Genomic DNA, 22,827 nt, shown 5'->3' with positions numbered 1-22,827 from the left:
GGGATCGAACTAACGACCTCCTAGTCCTTTTTATTTTCCTACAATAAAAGGCATTTAATTTGAGGAAAGATTCCTGTCGGAAGAGAACTTTTAAGATAAGCTCGGTTTGCAATAATATTAGACCCTAATTCCATTTTCTCTGAACCCTGTTTTAACTTTAATATTTTCAGACAACATTTTAAAAATTAAACCTTAGTAACCTTGCCTATTTCCCAAGTAATAAAGGTTTCTCTTTGTACACTCCCTTTTTTAAAGAATTTCAAAACTTTCTAATAAAAACAGGTAAATGAAATTCATCAAAATATTTATTTTTATTACAAATGAAATAATGCATGTTTTTAGGGCAGATATACAATGAATATTGTTAAAATGGTCAGTTGTAAATTCAATAGCCTAAAAAGTAAAAGCACTGTTCTATTGCCCATCTGACAGTGGAGGAGAAGGCGGTGACAAGGGTGGCGATTCCACTTGGGCAGGAGGTGGCATGGGTGGATTTCCTGCAACATTAGACGATGCAGTGGGTGGTGCTGGAGGAGGCGGAGGAACAAACTTAGGAGGAGCTGGTGGTGGTGCAACATTAACTGTAGTACGCACTGAAGAAATGGGGGGCGGTGGTGGTCCAGAAGGACGCATCATGGGAGGTGGAGGTGGTGGCACAAAATTCATTGCCATAGAAGGCCTAGATGGCATCTGGAACTGACCCATTGGAGGTGGAGGCATTGATGGAAAATTAGGTGGCATGCCACTGGGCGGTGGCATTCCCATAGATCTTGGAGGTGGCGGCATCATGGAAGGAGGTGGAGGATGCATATCCTGAGGTGGAACATTACTACGTTGAGGTTGGGGAGCAGAGGGTGGAGGAGGCAATTTAATTATTTTTGGTTCAACTTTGAAACTAAACTGCAAGAAAAACTGTTTTGTTTCCTTGTTCCACAAAACCCAAAATTTCCCCTCACTTTTGTCTACTTCTCGACTGGGGACTTTGAACGATATGGTCTCGTAAGGTTCGGCAGCAAATAATAAATATTGCCAGCGACGATCGGGTGGCTCTACCTTCTGCTCGTAAGCGGACATGAAACGATGGCGAGGAGCAATACCTTCACCTATCTCAGGATAATCTATTTGGAATAGCAAACTCTGTTGTCCGGTGTCTCTTTCTCTTTGTTTTGTAACACGGTAACCAGGGCGACCAATCTTAACAAACTTCTTTATGTCGACGCGTGGCTTTGCAGGTGCTGGTTGTTGAGGTGATTCTTTTGCCTCCTTTGCAGCTCGTCTAGCTAGATTAGCCTGGTGTTTCTTCCCTTGAGTATGAGCCAAGTAGGAACCTTCATTGTTATGCAACGTTAGGCAAAGCTTGCATTCATAAGAACCTGAATAAATAACAATGATTAAATAAAAGAGCTACAAGCCTAAACATGTAATAATTCTTCACTTCAAAATCAACATCATTATTTACACAACTGTTTTACAAAAAATTTGGACTTGGTCAAAAACTAAAAGATTTGGAATCAATATTATCAGTTGGATGCATAATTTATTTAAAAAAAATTTCAGAAGCTTTGAAAACAATAGAGAAAAGATAAGCATTAAATGCTTAATTTTCAAAAATACTTACAGAAAAGTTGGTAAAAAGTTTTTTCAAAATAATTTTTCATAAATTGCTTCAGCAAGATGTGTGTGAATGCAATACAAATTTCTATCATCTAAAAAACCAATTAATGCTTGGTTTACTTTACGTACTAAATAAACTTTTTTTTTTTTGCATAAAAAAGTTTATTTTATTGTAATCAAGATAAAATGAAGGATTTGTAACAAAATGAGTAGAACATATATATGAACTTGCCCTACAACCATGTTTTACTTCTAAACAAAGAAATCCTAAACATTAGCAAGTTAAGAGAAAAACTTTTTCTTCATGTTTCAAGAAAACCCATAGACTTTTATACAGCAAGCACTAAATGAAATAAATATAAATTGAAGAATGAAATGAAATAAATTTAAATAAAATGAAGGATTTGTAACAAAAAGAGGATTCCAAATTGGAGAGAACATACACGTGAACTTGCCCTACAACCATGTTTTACTTCTAAACAAAGAAACCCTGAGCATTAGTAAGTTAAGATAAAAACCTTTTTTTCGTGTTTTAAGAAAACCTCTAGCTTTTTATACAGCAAGCACTTCTAATATTAAATGAAATAAATATAAATTGAAGAATGAAATAAATTTAAATAAATGAAGAATTTGTAACAAAAAGAGGATTCCAAATTGGAGATAACATACACATGAATTTGCCCTACAACCATGTTTTACTTCTAAACAAAGAAACCCTGATCATTAGTAAGTTAAGAGAAAAACTTTTTCTTCATGTTTTAAGAAAACCTATAGCTTTTTATACAGCAAGCACTTCTAATATTAAATGAAATAAATATAAATTGAAGAATGAAATAAATTTAAATAAAATGAAGGATTTGTAACAAAAAGAGGATTCCAAATTGGAGAGAACATACATATGAACTTGCCCTGCAACCATGTTTTACTTCTAAACAAAGAAATACTGAGCATTAGTAAGCTAAGAGAAAAACTTTATTCTATAAGTCTCTTCACGTTTTAATAAAACCTTTCTTTTTCTACACCAAGCACTTCAGATATTAAATGAAATAAATATAAATTGAAGAATGAAATGAAATAAATTCAAATAAAATAAAGAATTTATAACAAAAAAAAAAACAAATAATAAAAAATATAGTTCCAAATTGGAGAGAACATACATATGAACTTGCCCTACAATCATCATGTTTTACTTCTAAACAAAAAAATCCTAAGCATTAGTAAATTAAATAAAAAACTTTCTTGTAAATTTTCTTCAGGTTTTTAGAAAACCTATAGCTTTTGAAACAGCAAGCACTTCAAATATTAAATAAATATAAATTCAAAATATTAATACAAAAAAGCAATATAAAAACAAAGTAAACATAATTTGAATGAAATACGATTGAAAGAAGTGATTAAAAATTATCTTTCACTTAAAGCATTTTTTTACACACAGATTTAAAAAAATCATCATAAATAAGTTTATAATTAATTATATTATTTCAACAAAGAGCAAACTACAGTGTTTCATTGACATTTTTCATACTTGATGTAGTAATTACATAAAAGTTGGAGACACAAAAAAAATAATCTGCAGAACAAAATATATAAATTATTCTAAGAATATTGCAGATTCAAGTAGACAGTAGAGATGAGTTTGAAAATCTCTTTTGGAGGTCCGAGTTTGAAGAATTTTAACTCGAGCCTGAGATACACAACAGATAATTTCCCCTGCCTTTAGTATGAGGATAACTAATCTTTAAAAACATACATTAACAAATGAAAATGACATAATTATAAATTAATAATAGTTTAGTGATATTTAGTGGTAATTCAGTGATGCAATTAATGGCCATCTTCAATTTCTTCTTATAGATAAGATTCATTATAACATTGAACTTCATTTTCAGAACTATATCATCACATGTTTATGTCTGACCACTCATTAAATAAGTTATGTTTCTTACAAAGAAATGCTATTATTTAGGTTTGGAGCATTGTGAGCACATTCAGGTATCATTTTGCATACTTTTGTAAGAACATTTAATTTTTTTTTCTTTTGTTAGTATTTTATTAAAATTTGACTCAACTTTACTTAATGTGCTATTTAAGGTATTTGACTGCGTGAAAGTCTGTAATTTCGACTAAAACTTTTAGCTTTTTTAAAATCTATATTCGAACTTTATTTCATTAACTTTTGAAAACCTTTTAAATTTTTTTTCTCAAATTTTTAAAAATTAAGTCATAGTTTTTTCATATGCTGACAGAGAATCAAACTGGCCAAAAATGAAACTATAATATTTTTTGTTGGGCTTAGAGTATTTTAATCTTTTTATTTGGATGAATTATATTTAAGACAAATACATTTTTCAGAAATGAATCTTTAAATATTTTTTTTGTCAGAAAACTCTTATAGAATTTTCACAATCTTTAATATATTTTTGAAAAACAATAAATTTGAAAAATTATTTTACGCTAACACATATTATAAAAAAGTTTATTTAAGAATTCCTTAAAACACTGTATGTAGATTGTCTATAATGTTAGCTATCTTTTAAACTAAAAGTTTAGGCATGATTTTTTTTAAATCAAGTTTTAAGTAAAAAATTTCGAATTAAAATAAATAAATAAAATATTTAGGTATTCATACAGTAGAAATTTTTAAAGAGCAGTTAACGTAACTTGAAAAAAAATTTGCAGTTTTTAATCTCAAAGTTGCCTTTATTTTGAATTTTTTTTTTTTGTAAATTTCCATTTGAGGCTGTTCTAAAATTTTTTTTTTATAGATTCCAGTCGCAGTCGGATACTTTGAAACAGCAACCAAAGTATTCTAATATATTAATTCTTTTAGATAGCAGGCTTCATAGTAGACCAAAGAAAAATCAAGATAATTTTGAGATAGTAGTAGTATATATAAATCAGGGGTTTCCAACTTACATGAGGTCGGGGGCCGCAATTAAAAACACAAGTCAAATGGTGGGCCAGAACTTTATCAAAATTTTATATAGGACTCTTTTATGTTTGAAGGAACACTAAATATTACTGCCAGAGTCTTATCAAGTTGTACAAAACAAAAGTATTGAATTACAAATTAAAATAAGAAGATTTTTAAAAATATTTAGAAGCATATTAAAAAATTCTGGCTATAAAATTTACAAATGTATATAATTTCATCCAAAATGAGTGGTTTGAAAAAGCAAAAATTATAATTTGCTCAACTTAGGTAACACAAACACAAATTTTATCACATAAGAACAATAAAAAATTATTTTTTTTAATATCAGATTTACTTTGTTCAAAACAGAAGGTTCTAACAGTTTCTAGAATAATGTATTAAAAAAGCACTGAATAATGCATAATAAAAAACAATGTATAGATTTTTTTTACATTAGTGTTGCAGTAAAAAGAATAATCAATATCAACAAGTAAATGTTCTTCAGAACAATATTTAAGATTTGGAATCAGGTTCAAGACTTCATTAATCAAATGAATTCTAATAATTTTTTGTACACAAAAGTAATTTATTGAATGATCCCTTATTCCACTATTCAAAAGTTTTATATGATAACTTTATGATATGATGAAAGAGAGAGAGATCAATAATTGGGAAACTAAGAAATTCCAACATACAAGATTTATTGCTGCATTTGCTGAAAATAATAAATAAGCGCATGATCCCTGAATTCATCATCACAAAAAATTAGATAATGTAAGTACTTTTTCAATATAATATTTAAATTTTCAAAAAGTTTGAAACAATGAACTGTGTCCAGAAAGGCTATAAACAAACCATGTATATGATGATTAATGGACGGTTACTCAGTTTGAAATATCAATTCTTTTTTAATTTTTAATGGTTTTATTAATTAATTAAGATGCTTTTTAAAAAAAAAATTTGTCCTAGAAATCTTTCTGGTCTATAGAAAAGATTATGTTCTAAATGCACACAAAAAAAATGTCAGGACAAAAAGCTAACAATCAGGACAAAATATTTTTTATCAGAACAACTACAAGCCCTGAAATAGTCAAAGATTCCTTATTCAGAAAAAAAACAAGAAAAAAATGTAATTCACTTCGAAGAGAATTTGAAATTGAAAATTAACATAAATTAAGCACAATAAGCAAATCAAAATAAAATTCAGTTCATATAATAAATTATTATAATATATTCTTATACAACACTTTATTTCATAAAAATCAAAGATTAGTTTATAAACATTAAAAACAAAGACAACTTTTAAACGAAATGATGCAATCATACCCAAATGGTTTTTCATAAAATAAGGATCTTTGTTCAAATCTATTGTTTCCAAGGCAAGTTGTCTGAGACGCTCCCGTCTATCTCTGTTAGTCTCTGACCATGATGCAACTCCACCAGTGCCAGTCTTCCCTCCGGCTCTATGTTGAAAATCCATTTCTTTCTTCTATTTGTCTGTTAAGAAGTAAATAACACTATCTAAATGTCTTTCACTAGTTACATCACCCAAACATTTAAATCAAATTCTTCCCACAATTTTTAGAAAATTTCCAGCAACTTGATACCCCTCGCTTTTTTTAAAAAATTTTTTTACATAAAATATAAAAATTAATATTTAAAATTACCACATCTGCCAACACGTAAAGGAAAAAATCCAATAGATTTTGCGAAATAATATTAATTTCTCGATAACTATTGCATAATATACTAAATATTTTACAAACAGGGAATTTTAGGAATTTTTATTGTCATCAAAATACAAAAACTTTATTTCACTGACTGATAAATGGTCTGTAATATTTTCCATTTATGATTGACATTAAATGAACTTCTCAAATTTAAAATTTTTTAATGCAAACTCATAATTTTGAATAGTAAGACAAGTAATTTATTATCGATAGTTAAAAAGATTTGGATTAATTTTAAAAGGGAGTTCTGAACAAAAATAAACTGTTTTTTTTTTTCAGAAAAAAAACTTTTTTTCCTGGATATTTCCGTAGAGTGATCTGAGTTGTCAACTACAATAGCCTAGATGCCAAATAGATTTTAAACTTGCAATTTTAAAAAAAAAGAAGAAGAGGAGCTTCCCCGGGGTGGCTACTTATACCTTTTGAGTTTGTCCTTTTCCGAGATGTTTCTTCAAATTTCACGCGGGCCGCTGCCCAGAAGCAGAAGTTGCTAAGAATTAGCGGAAATCCCACTTTTTTTCTTTTATTTAAAAAAAAAAAAAAAATGGGGATATTTTACACTAAACAAACCATAAACTAGCCAAAGGACTGTTTAAGCACTTTTACATCGAAAATGTACTTATCATCTTAACGTTTGTGCACATTTGACAACATGACTTTTTCTAACAATTATATACAGTTAATATTCAATTATTATAATTTTTTTGTATTTTGTTTGTTTCGAATAATACTTGTTGTATACCTATTCCTGCCACAACCGGTCATTTGACCGCAGGGTTGGGTTTTTGACGTCAAAAAGTAGTTTTTGACATGACAAGGGTATAATACTGGTTTAAACCGTCAAAAACCCGTCAAAAATGTCAAAAACTGAAGTTTGCCAANCGAATAATACTTGTCCTATACCTATTCCTACCACAACCGGTCATTTAACCGGGAGAACAATTTATTGCTTTATAAGGTTATCGGATCAAAAATAACGATGTAATGCGTGCTCAACGTATTGCATTCGATTACTTGCACATTTCTGCAAAGACTGTAGTATAGTTAGTTCAATCAGAATAACTTTGAATGTAAATTTTAAGAAAGTACCCAAAATTTTAGATTGGCATTTTTATGTTAGAAAAAGTGACAAAAACTAAATGTTTCGGTAAGTAGCTTATATATTATTTTGATAGCTTTACTTCATTTCTAACAAACTATTAGTTTTTACCCAGAAAAATTTTGAAGCAATCAAGACAGTGTAAGTTCTTAGAAGAAATAATAATTATAGGGATAATTATAGAAATAATAATAATTAGAAGAAATATGTTTGCGGAAAATGTACAATGGAAATACCCTGCAAATGTAAAAAATATATTCGTATTCTTAGTGTTTGTTATACATAAAAATTGGTGTATACAATTTTGTTTAATTATAATAAAGTTTTAATTTATTTCCTTCCTAACAGCGATATTTCATACATTCAATCAAGAAACTTTAAGTCTGGTCAAATATGTGTAGATTAAGTGTTGATATGTTATTGTTAAAATCCATTTTGCGCTTAGGAGATAGTACTTGGCATGACATATCACAATACGGAAATATCCCCCCAATATTGTATCCAAAATATCAGAATTTGAAAAACCTAAAGAAAGGAGCTGGAAGAACTATTAATCAAATAATGTCACGATATTTACAAACAAAATTGGGGATGGAATAAAAAATAGTGATAGCTTAATTTGAATGATTTTAATCAAGATATTTTCACAAAAATGATCTCTATTTTTCACAAAAAGGGATCCTAGAAAATATAATCTAGATCGACACCCGAAACATTGTAAGAGCGTAAAATTTTGTACCGGCAAGTTAACATTCAAGTCAGTTATCATGAATGGATCAATTGAAACTATTTTATAAAACATATAACATTAATAGAAAATGAATTACCTCTTAAATTCTAATATGAACGTAACACTCGATCACAGGTTTGTTTATATTCCTGCTATGCTAACTTGCGCTAGTGTAGTCCTAGCAAGCTAACATGGCTAATATTTTCTCGAACAGATATTTTTTACCTGTTGTTGAATCATACTTGTTACTTCTAAAGGTGAATTCGTTTCACTTCATTTGCTCAAGGGTCTTAGACGCCCGAAAGTGAGCCAATAGGCTGCCTGAATCTTGAGCAGGTTTGCCACTTTTAGGAATTTTTTCTTCCTTTTTTTTTTGTCCCGCAATGGACTGACCGTTAAGACACGGTTCTCAGCAGATCACCGAAGTCAAGCCTCACTGGCTGCTGTCAGTGTGCGGGTGGGTGACCACTTGGATCAGTCTGCGTAGGGACCGAGGGTGTGCGGTATTGGTCCTCGCTAAACTGTTCTACCGTAAAGTGCTCGACTTCGCGTGCAGGCCGTCGGGCTACCGGAGCGGGGGTGCCATCCCCTCTGCAGAGGATCAAAATTGTGATGGTATGTCTTCGGATCATCCTCAGGGATGTGGACCGTCGCCAATAGCCCAATGTGCAGCTTTAGTGCGACGTAAATTAACAACAACAATCCTTTTTTTTTAATTTTTTTTTTTTACAGAATTTGCTAAAAAAGAATAACGGAGGGGGGAAGTTATTCTGTTTGTTATAAATGCATGATTCTTTATTTTTTAATAATGAATTTTTATTTCTAGTAGTTAAAATTCACCCATTAACTTTAACATTATCGATTTACTTATGTAGCAACATATTAAAGGTATAATAAAACAATTATTAGTAAATTTTCATATAAATAACGATAAAAAAATTTCTTTTGAGTGAAAATAATTGATTTTTGCTACCAGTGATGACGCTCTTCAAAAATGGATAATTTTTTTGACGTTTGAAAAGCAAATCACAAGCGTTAACGCAATGGTACTAGTTTCTTTCCGTAATAAACATGAGGACATATGTCGAGCTTTGAGATTAAACCTTTCGACCCTTTTAAATGGTCATAAACATATGAATTCGAAAAACTTAATTTCTCAGTGATCCCTCAAGTTGTTATTTTCTGCATTGCATCAATTAACGCCTATATTATGTCTTTGGCGTGGTGCATATTCATTGCATCTTAATCGAAATTTTGCAATCCGATGTTAGCACCGCCAATGCATCTTCTTCATACTCATCGGATAATTTTTTCTTTCTTGCTTGAACAGTGTTTTTTCCTTATCGATAGTAAAGAAGTAAAATTTGCCAGAATTTCTGTTTTTCACTTTCCATATTTGTGAAAGGGCACCTACCGAAAACTACCGAGCATAATCAATCGAACTTTTTCACAAGCAAGCGTTGTTCTATCAAACTATATAACGATTATGCTGCACAAGTTGGCCGGGGAAAAATATAATTAATTTCTTTGTTGAGGAAGAAAAAAAACGAATTATTTTCCAACAACCCAATATACACAATCGCATCTGGGAAGAAGACCGGTTCCATGCCTTGGGCCCTTCTCCCTCTCCTCCACTTTTAAGTTGTATAGGAATGTACTACGATATTTTCCCCTTCCTTAATATTTTTCCTTTCTATTTAATAAAAAAAAAATTCTAAAACTTCCGTGATGCTTTTCTTTAGAACTATGCCTAATGTAGTTTTCAGTTCCACACAGTTTTCCAACTTAAAAGATTTTGATCTATGAAAATAAAGAGAAAAACTAACGTAATTCCTTTTTCTATGACTCTCCACACGCTAAACATTTATGAATTTTAAAAACACTTTTTTTAGACTTTTAAAAAATTTGATTCCTCAGGAACTATTTGACCAATTTTGCATTTTCCCATATAAAACCAAATTCTTTAAAATAATTTAAAAATTTGCATACATTGCATTCTAAGAAATAGTTCGAGCATTATTAAATAAAGTGATAAAATATAATTTTTTTTTCATGGAATTATCCCTGGAATTTAAACTTGTGTGCAAAAAACGCTTGAAAAGTTCGTGATATGTAACGAAATACGCGAAAAATAAAATCAGCATTACGTGGTCCAAACTTTCGATCGCTTTCTTGATCAAATTATTGGGACCATATTTCTAGTATAGCGTTTACCCCAGTGTTGGATTCTCGATGACAAAAACCTGTCGAAAAGTGTAAAAAACTGTCGAAATCTGACAAAAACGTGGAACAAGTTTTTTATTATCGGGGACTTTTTATTAGACTCTAAATCATGCACAATACTTGCATTAAAAATTATGATTTATACTATACATTAAGATTTATATTATAAAATTATGATTTTTATTATAAATTATGAATGAAAAATATTGTCAAAATTATTGAAATTATTAACTAGTTTTTTTAAAAATACAGTACTATTAATACTTCATCATGATTATGTATCACATTATAAATATTCAGTTTCAACTAATAATTATTGCAGTTTCAGTTTCAACTATAACTATTATGCATATGAGTAGTTATCTATTATTGTTAGTCTAAATTTTGATTTTCATTCTTTTATATATATAAATGTTTAATACAATTTCGAGATCCACATAGTTTTCAAGCTTTAAATAACTTAATCGCTTTAAAAGTCAAGACAGAAAATAAAGCACTTCCAACTCCTATGACTATCCGCACGCTACTGCTGAAAGCATGCATAGTATTGCCATAGGTAAAGAGTTCTGTTATGCGCCACCTGTAAAAAAAGGTGGCGAATATTCGTCGACTGTTCAGCGCATCGCCAAACACGTGATTCACGTCGCCAAGTGACGTAATTTTATTTACATCTTGTCTGTCTTTTCGCCGAACGGACTTTCTACTTGGGAAATGTAAACAAAGTAGTTGCATAAGTTGAATCCTGATAACACACATTTCTTAAATATATGAGAAGCCTGATTCGAAATTTTTTTTGTTTTTATTTACTTGAATCTAGATTGGAGTGATATATTGTTTGGATCTGAAATCGAATTATTCACTATACGGTCACCAATTCAAATTTCTAATTTGACATGAAACTGGTTATCCTTGATAATTACGATGCAGTTAGTGAATGGGCTGCAAAATATATTCGTAAAAAAATCCGTGAATTTAATCCTTCAGAAAATAAATATTTTGTATTGGGCTTGCCGACAGGTTAGTTGTTGCAAATAAATATTTTCTGTGTTTATTAAAAACCCAGACAGTATTTATTAATTACAATTTGTTTTTATATAAATTTATCCTAGAATACTCTAATGATTTGTCAAGTGTCTACTGACCTTAATTTTCCAAAGCCAGGTGATTGATACAGAAAAGGGAGAAACACCTCTTTATGGAAAATACTAAGGATTTTGCTATTTTGTACTGTTTCTTAAATTAGCAAAATGCAAAAATTGACAAGTGCATGGAGAGTTAAAATAAAAGAATTCTTTAAAACCAATTGAAAAAAGTTTTTTAAAAAATGAATGGGAGCTTTATTGTAAAAAAATGAAATTGTGATTTGAACATAGTGCTTGTTAAATTTTTTTTAAATCAAAATACAATGAAGAGAAATTAAGCTTAATTTTTATTGCTGTGGTGCACAGCTTACAAAATAAAAAACGAAATGCCTGAATTATTTTTTACCTTATGATATCTGAATGTCAAGATGTAATTTTAGTGGTTACGAGGGTTGACCTTATTGTTTATTAGTACCTGCAGACAATTCTTGAAGCTATGAAATTACAAAAACATAAAGTTTTCAAATACGCATACATTTTGTTTGACAGATTCTGAATCCTGACCTGCAAAATGTGACAAAAAGCTAGAATCAGGAAAATATGGTCCTGATAGTTAAAGAGAATAATGGAAAAACTGTTCCTTTTAATATTGATTTAATTTATTGTATATTGTTTTGATTGTAATATTTCAATATATCTGTTTTAAATTATTAATAAACATAATTATTTCATGTATAGATTTATAAAAAAATTAACTAATGTCTTCAACCTTTTGCATGTATCCTTTTAAGGCTTTATTAATCGATAAATTAATAAAACAGAAGAAAAAATTTTACTCGAACAATTAAACACCTAAGAATTATATGTCAGATTAAATAATTTAATTGGCTCAACTGAATACTTAGCATAGGTTTAAATTATAACCAAGAGCCATGATGGCTGAGGGGATAGAGCGTTTGCCTTCCAATGAGGTGAGCCGGGTTCTAATCCCAATGATGGCTGGTCGATACAAATTCCTCATCCAGCTTGCACTGACCAGTGTGTTGACGTAAAATATTCAATGATAGATGGATCATGGGTTAGAGTCTCTTTGCCGTTGGGCTAACTGTGGGAGGTTTTCGTGGCTTCCCTCTCCATGTAATGCAAATGTGGGTTAGTTCCATCGAAAAGACCTCCACAAAGGCAAATTCCTTCCAATATTTGATCCAGAAATTTGCTTGTCTTCTCTATTGGGTTCAAAATTACAAGCCTAAGAGTTGAACATAAGTAGTCGTAAACCCCCAAAAAATTGGGTCAGCTCTTCAACGACCTTAATAGGTAATAGAAATAATGACCAAATGTTCGGTACATTCATGGGTAAAGTATGTATATATTTAATTGTTTATATGATTGATTCTATTTTTGTAAATATTTTATTTATTTCAGGTTCAACACCCTTAGGAACTTATAAAAAATTAGTAGAATTTTGTAAAAATGGAAGTGTTTCTTTTCGTTATGTAAAAACATTTAATATGGACGAATATGTTGGTAAGCATTTTATTTTACTTATTTTATATTTGTCTTAAAATTTTGGAACATTAACAAATTTAGCATTTTTGTTTAGAATTTTCTATTTTAAATTATTTTTCCGTAAAACTGCTTTGCAGCAAAATTCATTGGAATAGTAAATTTGCAATTTAACTTTGAATTTTAAACAGCAGGTGTTCACGGTTGCATAAAAAGAATTATTTTTATTGGCGCTGCTGTAAGATCTCAAATATTAATAAAGATACTTCGAATAATAACTTATATATTGGCATTTAAGAAATAATAAGTTCTCAACTCTGTAAAATTGTTGAGATATTTAATGTTAAGAAATGCGTAGGAAAATTGTCAGGGCTTTGTCAAACTTTTTCTGAGAGGTACTACTTATTTTGTGAAAATTTAGACATAAGTTGTGAAAATTAAAAATTATATTAAAAAATCAGCACAAAAATATGGTAAAAATCTGGATTTATCGTTTCTTATGGGATACAAAAATAAAATTTTAAGAAAAATTATTTTGTGAAACTACCATTTTTCCTAAAGTTGAATTTGTGAAGGTACCGCTAAATCAGTGCCTAGTGATCACTCCTAGTGATCAAACTATAGAAGCGGTGAGCTCTATTAAAACTAGAAATGACAGCAATGAAGGAATGCATTAGTCAGGGAACGCGAAACTGAGGGAGTGTTAGACTTCTTACATTCTATAAATAAAGGAAAGGAATACAGCCCTTTTTAAGATTAAAATTTTTAACTCAATATTTGTGTAATTAAATTAGCAATAAATAAATAGATATTTTTTTTTTGCGTCTGAATAAATAGATAATTTTTTTTTTGCATCTGAATAAATAAATAGAAATTTTTTTTTTGCGTCTGAATAAATAAATAGATAATTTTTTTTGCGGATAGCCTAATGTGATAGAATGACAACTTGAAATAAATACAGTTCATTACAAAAATTTATTTAGAATGGTAATTTAAAAATAAACTTAATTAAAAATCTGTTAGAAAAATAATCAAAAGTAGCATTAAAATAGTGTATTTATTATTATTATTGTTGTTAAAGGCCTCCCAAGAGAACATCCTGAAAGCTATCACTCGTTCATGTGGAATAATTTTTTCAAGCACATTGACATTCATCCGAGGAATGTTAATCTACTAGACGGAAATGCACCAGATCTCAACGCTGAGTGTGAGAATTATGAAAGAAAGATTGAGGAAGCAGGAGGAATTGACCTTTTCATGGGAGGTAAATACTATTTTTTTTTTAAATCTCTTTTTTGTTGCCTTTTAAACTAAATACAATTCATGTTCCTGTATATTAATTCAAATATATAACATCTCCAATTTTTTTTATTTTTTGTTATGCAATTCATGGTTAGAAAAATGTTGGCAGAAGCTTATTCAAGTAACAAATGGGCTTTGACAGTTTTTTTATTATAAAACAGACATTTTTTGAAAAAAAGTTCTTTTTTTAAAAAAAAAATTTGTTTTGTATTAAATTGAGACATATAAGATTTAAAGGCTAAATCTCCCATCATCATGAAAATTTTTTATGAAATTGTACTAATGGAATTTAAGCAATACATTTATTATGTTTTCCAAAATACATCAATAATAAAATTTTCACGATATTATAAATTAATTAAAGAGCTCAGTACAAATTTTTGCAACTGATTTGAAAAATTGCCCTCAGTGATTAAAGAAAAAACATTAATTGCAATATATATATATATATGTATATAACACCCTCCTTGCATTAAAAAAAGAGCTTTAGTTTTTCCTTGTAATTTTTTAAAAATATTAAAGCATTAAATGCTATTGTTTAAATTGTATTGCAAAGAGCAATTTGAAAAAAATCAAACTGGCGATTAAAAATTTGCACATTGCTATTAAAAATGCTTGTTTTTACTTTTTTTCTAAATTTGTATAATGTGTGAAATAAAAGAGTGAACAACCTGAATGACTTTTAATTTAGTGATCAGATTTTTTTTTTTTTTCTATTTCAATCTTAATGGTTCTTAGCCTTAAATATGCTAGTTAATTATTGCAGACACAATACTTTAAGTACTGAAGTCAGACATAATAATGTGCTTTCTTTAAATATTTATAATTTTTCAGACGGATTTGAATTTCTGAAATTCAAAATATTGCAGTAATCTGGAAAATATGATCCCAATAGTTTAAGCAGGATGCTATAAAAAAGAGCAGTATTTTTAATTTTTTTTTAAATTATTGCAATTTATTGAGAGTAGAGGTAATGAACAATCTTATAATTTTTAATTTTGCTCAAATTTGATGTAATTTTAAGTTTAACAATTGGAAAATAACAAAAAAGAAAAACTAAGTGACTGCTAAAAATCAACATTAAATTAATTATAATGGCAATATATATTATTTTTTAAAGTTTGCATTAACAAATCTCATGGTTAAAATTATAAAATTCTGGAATAACTAATTTTAATTTAAAATGGAAATATTTTAAATCACAGAAGATAAAAGAAAACATAACAGAATTGAGGGGAAAAAAAGAACTAAAATATAGTAATAATATTATAAAAATAATCAATACTTCTCTAACAAGCTCTCATTATTTTATGTTATTTAAAAGGAAAATAATTTTATATTATCGAAATTTTTTTCAACTAAAATTATAGCATTTTAAACTCATCATTTACAGATAAAATACAAGAAAACGAAATGATTATAAAACATTTAAATTGCTCTTTGCAAAGTGAAAATTCTTAAAATCATTGCTTAACTGAGGAATGTAATAAATTTTTGATTTTACGTACGTGTTCTGTTTTAAACATATTTCAAATGACATTCTTTTTTGTGTGTGTGTGTGTTAGGTATTGGTCCAGATGGTCACATTGCATTTAATGAACCTGGCTCAAGCTTGGCCTCCAGAACAAGGCTAAAAACTCTGGCAGTGGATACAATTGAAGCTAACGCTCGATTTTTTGGCAACGACTTTACGAAGGTTCCGACAGAAGCCCTGACTGTTGGAGTGGCTACTGTAATGGCTGCCAGAGAGGTAATTATTCTTTTTTTTATCTCTTGAAACAAAGGAGACATTTTAAGCTTCGTTTTTTTAAAAATGTGTTTTCCTTTAGAAATGAAAAATTATTGGAAAAAAATAAAAGAAACTCCTAGTTTTTTTTAATATTGTATTCAATTAAAAAAAAAATTTTTTTTTAAATGTTTTGCAGACTTATCAGCATCACTTTATTTTTCATTTGTATTCAGGACAGGAAAATATGAGTACAATTTGTTTATGCTGAAAGAAAATATTTATACAGCAAAATATATGAAGCAAATTAAAGATGTACTATTTTAGGTTTTTCTCTTCAAGCAGTTATGTGGTATTACTAATTATATTAATCTTATAATATTTGCTATCATAGAATTTTTAAATGCTGAATTTAAGAACTATCTACTCAGTTGTGCATACAAAAATGTTAAATGAAATATTCACTTTTTTTTCTCTCGAGATTATCTTAAAAATTGTTTATTGAATTCAAATGTTATTTAATAGTTTGCATGTGGGAATTGATGATTTTTTCCAAACACTGTAAACATTTTCTCTCTAACTATTATGAGCATTTTAATAGGAAAAATTATGCTAGAAAAACTATCAAAACCAATAAAAATTTCCTTTATCACTAGTAAAAAAGCAAATTTGTTTTGGTTTTTCATTTACTCCTTTTGTCTGTTTTATCCAAAAAAAAAATCCTTTTAATGATTTTACAAACTTTTATTTTGAAGGTAATGATTTTGATAACAGGCTCTCACAAGGCCCTAGCCTTATCTAAAGCTATTGAAGAAGGAATCAGCCACATGTGGACCGTTTCTGCTTTCCAAATGCATCCAAAAGCTTTATTCATTTGTGATGAAGATGCAACTCTCGAACTTAGGGTGAAAACTGTCAAGTATTTCAAAGGTCTCTATCGAGTACACGATAAACTCATACAGCTAGACGATGAGTGAGATTTGCTTATTTTTTCACTTATCCTGTACTTTCTTTGAGTTATTAGTCAGTAGAGAATCTTTATAATGCAATTCTATAAACCATACTAACTTAGGAATGTAAACAGTGAAAATCACATTTTGTAACAGTTGCATAGTTGATAAAATTGTTTGTTGTAAGTTCTCTTGATAATTTAAGTTTCTTTAAATACAAAACTAAACATAACTCTTCAAGAGAAAAACATAACTGAGTACAAGGCAAAACATAACTAACTAAATACAAAAAAACCCACTTCCTTCTAGCTGAGACACAGCAGGAAGTGACACAACTTTCCCATGAAAGTGACACAACTTCCCTCAGCAAAGAGAAAACACTCCCAATCTATTTGTTTACATTTTCCAACAATACTTAAGTGCATGGTTTTTGTTTTAAAGTATTTGTATTGAAAAATTATTTCAAAGCATAATACCTATAACTATTTAATGATAAAAAATATATCAATAAAATTTGCAAAGAAAGTAGAAGGAACTTCAAAACTTTAAATATACATGCTCCACAGATTTTCTATGTAACTTCCCTTGGTCACATGGACAGCAACCAGGGGGTAGTCCATTTCACGTCATTCATTCGGAAGCATTTGTGTAGTCACTGTTGCAAGCGCATTACAAATGAGTTCCTCATTTGTTTTGAGCATGGGACGCACATACACCCTTAATCTTCTCTGTTATATCAGAAATCTTCTCTGCATTATGATAACAAAATGATAATCGTTAAATTTTAACACGCAGAATTGTTTCTGCATGGGACTCGCCATTTTCTCTAATTAAATGATGAATTGCACGCAGGATTCCGTTTCGCCGTGCCTTCCCTAAAAAAATTTGAAGTTCCACCTACATTCTATGTTAATCTTATCGATAATTTATTTTTAATTAAATAGTTATAGCTGTTTGTAATCTTTATATTAATTTTGAATTACCCGTATAAGGATTTTGAAGATTTCCTTGTTGTTGAAAAGGAAATTATAGACATTGAGACAATCAACTAAAACTTGGAAGACAATAGCACTTCTGAGTTTTTGCACCTGAACGGGGATTCTATCTTGAGTGTGGGGGTTATAAAGGTGGATTATTTGTTTTTGGTATTAAATCCAGTTTATTAAACCTACTAAAATTATAATTGGTGCCACATTTTAATTGATTTATCTGGTTCATCATTAATTAGCTGTTTTTTCTAACAAAGTCATAAGACAAGGTTTCAACAATTAGTATTGATCTAATTTAGATGTATATTAAGTTTAATGATACATGAAATAATATATATTACATACAAAATTCTATTTAAGGCAAAAATTTCAAGATATACGTTATAAAGATCTTCTACTGTATTTCGTTAATTTTCTTTTGTTTACAAATTTTACTTATTTCATTTGGTGCTATTCAAAATGTAGTAATTGTTTTATTTTTTATTAATTAACAGGGGAGAAATTAAAGAGTTTCGATAATTAAATATTATTTATTATTATTTTTTTTAAAGGCTAGTTTACATATCTTACTATGTTAAACTTGTTCTTATATATCTTAAAAAAATTTTAAAAAATATTTGGTATTTCTTAGAAGATTTAAAACTATATTGTTTAACATGGTTGGGCATTATCTTGTGTGTGCCATATATTTATTACTTTGTAAGATTATTTTTGTTATTTGTAGGGGTATGCATTCATTGTAATTAATTCCTCTTTCTATTTTGCGCATCCTGGTGTAATATGCAATTTTATTTTTTATTTTGATGTTTGAAAATATTTCGATTGATATTACTTTACTTCTTCATACTTAACATTTTACTTCCTTAACTAAATATGTTCATCATATGTTATCTAACATGTTTTTTTCTTTGATATTTGCCTGTTTTAGATTGTTAAATATGTTTACATAGTTTTCACAGGGTGATCACAAAAGAGTAAAAATTCTGAGAATCTGAAAAAAATTAGGAAAATATCAGGGAAATTAAGAAATACATGGTTCATAGTGTTTTTAAAAAGTGTTTAATTTTCCCTTTTCATAATTGAGATTTTTTTATCATGTTCATTTTTGCTGCATATTATGAGAAAGTATGGTTTTCACATTGTTCTATTCAACGTTTTTGCAATTAATTTAACAACAGTCCATTTTGGAATGCCGTCAGTCCGTAACGTATGTAAGTGCTATTCAGGTAACATGTTTGATGAATTCTTTCGAGTCCGCATGTGTGTCTACTGAGCTGGGTTTGGTGAGATTCTTGCACTCTCATGTGCAACTGTGCTGCATTTTGCAAGATATTCTCAATTTCAGACTTCATTTTCCACCCTCTAAAATGGTACCGAAAAATCTCTCTATCCAATTTATGGTGGCTAATATAATCAAGAAAAGAGTTCTTTGTCAGAAACTAGTTATTTTATCATGATCATGTAAAGTCTTCAAAAATTATTTTGCATTTTGTTAATGTATATAGTGCTTATTATATATTTTTGTAAATATATTTTTGAGTGCTTAAAAAGTACTTTAAAGGTGCTTATTTTTTGTTGAGAGATTTGGAATTTCATTAAAATACTAAAAAAGTCAGAGAAAATGAAATAATTTTAGTTTGAGGTGTCAAAAAGGGCATTTTCTCCCCTGCAAATATTGGCCTTCTATTATTTATTTCCTTAAAAAAAAATTTTAAATTTTAATAACAAGTATAAGTATTTTGTAATATATTTTATGTATAATGATAAAGAATAATTGAAAAATTAATAATAAAATTTATGCCACCTGTTATTAAAATTAGGGAAAATTTGATAAATTCAATCTTGAAAAATCGGGGATTTTTTCTTTGTTTGTGTTTGTGGTCACCCTGTTTTTCACTTCATAATGATATTATTTGGCAATATGTATTTTACTGTCGTACAATAGGAAAATCAAGGTCGGCGACAAGAAATTCAAAATTGAAATTTTTGTATATTTGGCATTTTTGTTATATATATTTTATTATAATATATTATTATATATTATAATATATTATAATAATTATATGTTATATTATTATAATATTTTATTATAATAAGCTATTAATTGCATAAATTGTTTTTCAATAATAAATTTTTGTTTATCAGTTTTTTTTTTATTTTCCTGAAAATCTATCGTAAAGTACTTACACTGTTTTTTCAATTGCACGGCAGTATAAATAAGTTAGCATACAAATTTATTTTGCTTGTTTAGCTGTAATTTAATAAGACAATGATGTCTATCTCTTTTTCTTTTTTTTTAAAATTTGTTTTAGTAACTGAAATGATTGTTTTTTTCTTCTTTTCTTCTATTATGGATAAAGCTTGTTCTTGAGAAAGTATTAAGCAACAAAAATATTACCATAATAGCATTAATTTCATTGAATTAAAAATTCATTTATGGCATAGTAATCAAAAATGTTTTGACAATGCATTTTCAGTAATAATGTGGTATGGAAGTATTTTTGCCACTATTTAATTATTCAGTTGCATGTTTTATTACTTATGATTATTTATACCTTATTAAGGAATTTATATATTGATTTGTAATAAAATGCAATATTGTGCATTGAAAGTAATTCATTTATGATGAAACAATGTGTATTCAGGTAATGTTATTACTTAAAGTAAAGCATTTCAAAAATGTATTTTCTATTTGATATAAATATTAAAATTGAAAATTTTAGCAATGATTTCATTTTTCTAACACTATGGTAAAAATATAATACTTTGTTAATACCATATAATGACTAGTATTTAATTTTGTGCTTTTTTTTCCAACTTTTTAAATTATTTTTGTTTGGTAGGAAAAAGCAGATGATAGCTTAGAATAACTTAGAATTTTATTTTATGTGGTTGCTTAATCTTTAGCCAGGGCTGATTGTGCTCGGGAAAAAATCCGGATTTCCGGATTTTTCGCTAACAGTGATCCGGAAGTTTCCGGAGATCGAAGATCCAGACGTTTAAAAAAATCATTGCTCACAGAAGTTTACAGAAATCAAATTTTCAAAGTTGGAACTTAAAAACACAGTTTATTTTATTTGTTTGCGAGGGAGAGCCATATTTTATAAGTTTGTATTCATGATTAATATTCATTTTTTATCAGTAAATAGTTATTATAATTATAAACTCAAGAAAGAAAGACATATCTGTAAGTTTTAATTACTTCTCCAGGTCATCATAGGTATGTGTAAATGGTATAGGTATGTGTAAAATTTTAAGAATATTTTAAGTAAACTAAGAAATATTGAGGAAAAGGAAAACAACCTGGTTAAATTTTTTTTCTAATTTTTCAATTTTAACTTTTTTTTTTTTTTTTTTTTTTTAACTCAAGAAATTTTCCGGAATTGTGACTTGGGTTTACAATCACCCCTGTTTAGCTAAAGAGTCAAATTTGTAAACAGGTTCATTATTTTGGAAAGTTATTAGTTAAATCATTAATAATATTCATAAGATGATTTAAAGTTTTATAAATTTTTTGAGTTCTTACATCATGGAGTGAACTAAACAAAAACTTAGGATAAGTAGGGAAATCAGAGGGAACAGGAAAATAGTCAGCGTATTTTATCAATCATAAAAAAATTCAGGAATTTTATTAAAAAAATACCCTAAAAATCTGAGAAAATTAATATGCTTGAATTTAGGTACCCAAAGTCCAATATTTTTTGAAAAAATTGGCCTTGTAATAATTAACGCTTAGTTTCATTTTTAAGGTAAATATAAGTGTTTTGTAACATGTTTATTGTGGGAGGATAAGACATAACTGAAAAATTAATGATGAAATTTATGCCACTTGTTACAAAAATCAGGATAATTTGATAAAATTAGTGTGGAAACAGAATTTTTCTGAGTATTAGTGCTTGCTGATGCTGAGAAATTAATGGCTGAGTTGCTCTCTTTTTAAATGTTATTCCCCATTTCGGTTATTTATTTGCTTAAACATTGATTCATTTTTCTTTTAATCCATCAGGACTCAAAGTTAACCTTAAAATAAAGAAAGTGTCCTTAATTATTAAAAGCTTCAATAAATGTCCTGAAATTTTTGTTGAAGAATAAATGTTTATCTGAAAAAGAATTGAAGAAGTTTCAAATTCAGAAATTTTGTTGTATGCCCTAAAACAAAGTACATAACAAAATGAACGCCTAAGCCTTCAGTGTCAAGTATGATATTAGTTTGCTTCTATTGTTAGAGACAATTACCATTGACTTGATGGTATAGAGAAATATGTAAAAAGCTCTTATCTCCCTCCATCACAATATCATACTCTACTGATTTTCATGAGATAATCCTCATATTTCGCTACTAAGCATTTTTTTTGTATTTATATCTATTTTCTCCCACTTTTTATATATATACAGTCTTACACTGGTTTAACGAACCCCTATTTATCGAATTTCGAGATTTAATGAATTTTATGAAGTAGTATATAGGAAACAATGAAGAGCAACTCTTACACAGAAGTCGATGATAATGAATCTCCAGTGAAAACAGTTACTTTTTCTGATGCTTTGCGCGGTTTGGAAATAGTGTAAACTTAGCTAATGCGATACACGAAGGAGTATTTTCTTCGCTTCATGACGTCGAAAAAGAAATTTTTAAAGTAAGAAATCAAGAAAATAAACAAACATTACTCACGAAATGCATTAAAATTTCAAATTAATCACCGCATAATAATTCGCTGTATTTTAAGTTTCTGAAGAAAAAGTGTTAGATTTCTATTTATTTTGTGTATTTGCTTATTAGAGATGTTCGAATATTCCATAAGGTTAGTCAATTTTTTTCTTATTTTGCTCCGATATTACGAATTATCCCCGATTTAGCGTATAATATTTTCAGTCCTTATGAATTTGTTAAATCGGTGTCCAACTGTAAATATCTGTGTATATATATATATATATATATATATATTGTGTAATCGAAATATT

General features: G+C 28.5%; 2 protein-coding genes across 3 annotated transcripts; one reads left to right on the top strand and one right to left on the bottom strand.

The window, feature by feature from the left end:
• Window positions 1–287: 287 nt before the first annotated feature.
• Window positions 288–8,388, bottom strand: LOC107454062 (splicing factor 3a subunit 2). Of its 2 annotated transcripts, none has more exons than XM_016071114.3 (3): window positions 8,185–8,388; window positions 5,855–6,025; window positions 288–1,373 (listed from the first exon to the last, which is right to left on the bottom strand). In XM_016071114.3, exons 2-3 carry the CDS (start codon window positions 6,006–6,008, stop codon window positions 415–417), a joined length of 1,113 nt encoding a protein of 370 aa, XP_015926600.1. In that variant the 5' UTR covers window positions 6,009–6,025; window positions 8,185–8,388; the 3' UTR covers window positions 288–414. The 2 variants fall into 2 exon arrangements, with proteins under 2 accessions (XP_015926600.1, XP_071035509.1); XM_071179408.1 differs by lacking the exon at window positions 8,185–8,388 and adding an exon at window positions 8,097–8,125.
• A 2,581-nt stretch (window positions 8,389–10,969) lies between these two features.
• On the top strand, window positions 10,970–20,587 carry LOC107454061 (glucosamine-6-phosphate isomerase Oscillin). The gene is made up of 5 exons (XM_016071113.4): window positions 10,970–11,327; window positions 12,818–12,919; window positions 13,980–14,162; window positions 15,766–15,950; window positions 16,682–20,587. Exons 1-5 carry the CDS (start codon window positions 11,204–11,206, stop codon window positions 16,901–16,903), a joined length of 816 nt encoding a protein of 271 aa, XP_015926599.1. The 5' UTR covers window positions 10,970–11,203; the 3' UTR covers window positions 16,904–20,587.
• Window positions 20,588–22,827: the final 2,240 nt, after the last annotated feature.

The sequence above is a fragment of the Parasteatoda tepidariorum genome, chromosome 4 (genome assembly GCF_043381705.1).
Source record: "Parasteatoda tepidariorum isolate YZ-2023 chromosome 4, CAS_Ptep_4.0, whole genome shotgun sequence".
Lineage (NCBI taxonomy): Eukaryota > Metazoa > Arthropoda > Arachnida > Araneae > Theridiidae > Parasteatoda > Parasteatoda tepidariorum.
The sequence above is the reverse complement of the archived record's forward strand: the minus strand, read 5'-3'. Positions and strand labels throughout refer to the sequence as shown.

What these genes read in the sequence shown, in the direction of transcription:
- LOC107454062 (XM_016071114.3), bottom strand. Translation starts at nt 6,008, where the DNA reads ATGGATTTTCAACATAGAGCCGGAGGGAAGACTGGCACTGGTGGAGTT. An exon ending in TTTTATGAAAAACCATTTGG is followed by an intron (nt 1,374 to 5,854) that starts GTATGATTGCAT and finishes TTATTTATTCAG; the next exon opens with GTTCTTATGAATGCAAGCTT.
- LOC107454061 (XM_016071113.4), top strand. Translation starts at nt 11,204, where the DNA reads ATGAAACTGGTTATCCTTGATAATTACGATGCAGTTAGTGAATGGGCT. An exon ending in TGTATTGGGCTTGCCGACAG is followed by an intron (nt 11,328 to 12,817) that starts GTTAGTTGTTGC and finishes TATTTATTTCAG; the next exon opens with GTTCAACACCCTTAGGAACT. An exon ending in CTGTAATGGCTGCCAGAGAG is followed by an intron (nt 15,951 to 16,681) that starts GTAATTATTCTT and finishes TTTATTTTGAAG; the next exon opens with GTAATGATTTTGATAACAGG.